Source organism: Elephantulus edwardii, unplaced genomic scaffold (genome assembly GCF_000299155.1).
Source record: "Elephantulus edwardii isolate Elephantulus edwardi_28Jun2011 unplaced genomic scaffold, EleEdw1.0 scaffold00348, whole genome shotgun sequence".
NCBI lineage: Eukaryota > Metazoa > Chordata > Mammalia > Macroscelidea > Macroscelididae > Elephantulus > Elephantulus edwardii.
Window position 1 is genome coordinate 1,068,683 of NW_006400098.1, and position 1,401 is coordinate 1,070,083.

The following is a 1,401-nucleotide window of genomic DNA, read 5'->3' on the forward strand; positions in this document are numbered from 1 at the left end:
CACTCCTTCATGAACCCGTCCTAGGGTCCCATCAGCTCCAAGCCCCCATGATTGCAGCCCAAGTCCCCTCTTCTGCCTAAAATACCCTTCTCCAGCCCACACACCCTCTACGATCACAGCCGGGGTCCCCCATCATCCCAGGCCTCCCTCAGCTCGGCTCCCTGGCCACCTCCCCCACGCACATGACACCCACGCACCCACATTCACCTCTGTCTTAGAACAAGGAGTTCTGCTCCCCACAGCCCCCAGAAAAGAGACCAGATGTCCTAAAGCTGTGCCTATATTGTTGAGCCCTTCAGGGGCCACACTAGTCATCCTCAGCCCCCTCCTCCGTCTCCCCCCCTTCCATCTCGCCCTCCCCCTCGGTGCCGACTGTCTCCTGCTGCTGGGACATGGGCATGCTGGTGGTTGAGGCAGGCTTATCCTTGACCAAGGGGACCTTGTCCTTGGACTTCATGGACCTGGACCTGGACTTGGGCCAGGCGCACTGATTCTTCATGAATCTGGGCAGGTGCAGCAGGTTCCGGTGCTTGGCCCACCTGAGGGGCATGGGGGAGGCAGGCTTGGCCACTCCCTCTCCTGCCACCCTACACAGGGAACCCCTATGCCCTGAACCCCACTCTGGGGCACCCCTCACTCTGACCCTGCTCTCTGCATTTGAGAGCCCAGGCACCCCTTGATTCCACTCACTTCACTTGGGACATATGTACCCCCAGCCCCTCAGCTTATAAACAGTCACCCCAACTTGACCCATTCTGTGTATCGGGGTGGGAGGGCAGGCATACCCCTCACTGCCATGTCCTGACTCCTCTCTCTAGAGTAAGCAGGTGGTGGAGAGGAGGAACAGCAAAAGGAGGTTGGGCCTCCCCCACCCCTGCTCATTTAGGGGGTGCAGTACTTGTATTCACTGACTTGGCCCATTTCAGGGCACATGCACCCCCATGTTCTCACCTCCTGCTAATGTTGAGGGGCACAGGTACACCATTCCCTTACTCTAGGCTCATTTAGAGGTGTGGTACCCCATACTTTGCTCACTTAGAGGTGCAGTGATCCCTACCTATCCCCTGTTCATTTGGGGGTACAGCACCCCGTATACCCTGCCCCCTGTTCATTTAGAGGGACAGGCACTCCCACCCTTTGTTCCGGCTCATTTAAAGGTGCTATACCCCACACTCTGTCCCCTGCTCGTTTTGAGGTACAGGAAGCCCCCACGTACTGCCCTCTGTTCATTCAGGAGTACCCCGCCCACACCCAGTCCCTTCACCAGCACAGGCAGATGGTAAAGATGAGGAGGAGAAGTCCACCGCACGTCCAGCCCAGTGTCCACATGTGTTTCCTACGCATCGTCTCTGTACAGAGGGCGCACGTTCAGGCCCAGGGACCGGCCGACAGCCCCCCCCC

General features: G+C 58.5%; 1 protein-coding gene across 1 annotated transcript in view; it reads right to left on the reverse strand.

Annotated features, from left to right (window-relative positions):
- Positions 1–307: 307 nt before the first annotated feature.
- The window catches only part of TMEM190 (transmembrane protein 190), a 2,026-nt gene continuing 932 nt past the window's right edge, over positions 308–1,401 (reverse strand). Inside the window, exons 4-5 of the mRNA XM_006901862.1 lie at positions 1,265–1,363; positions 308–539 (exon numbers count right to left, since the gene is read on the reverse strand). Of these exons, the coding sequence (XP_006901924.1) occupies positions 308–539; positions 1,265–1,363 (331 nt within the window). The remainder of the gene's footprint in view (positions 540–1,264; positions 1,364–1,401) is intronic.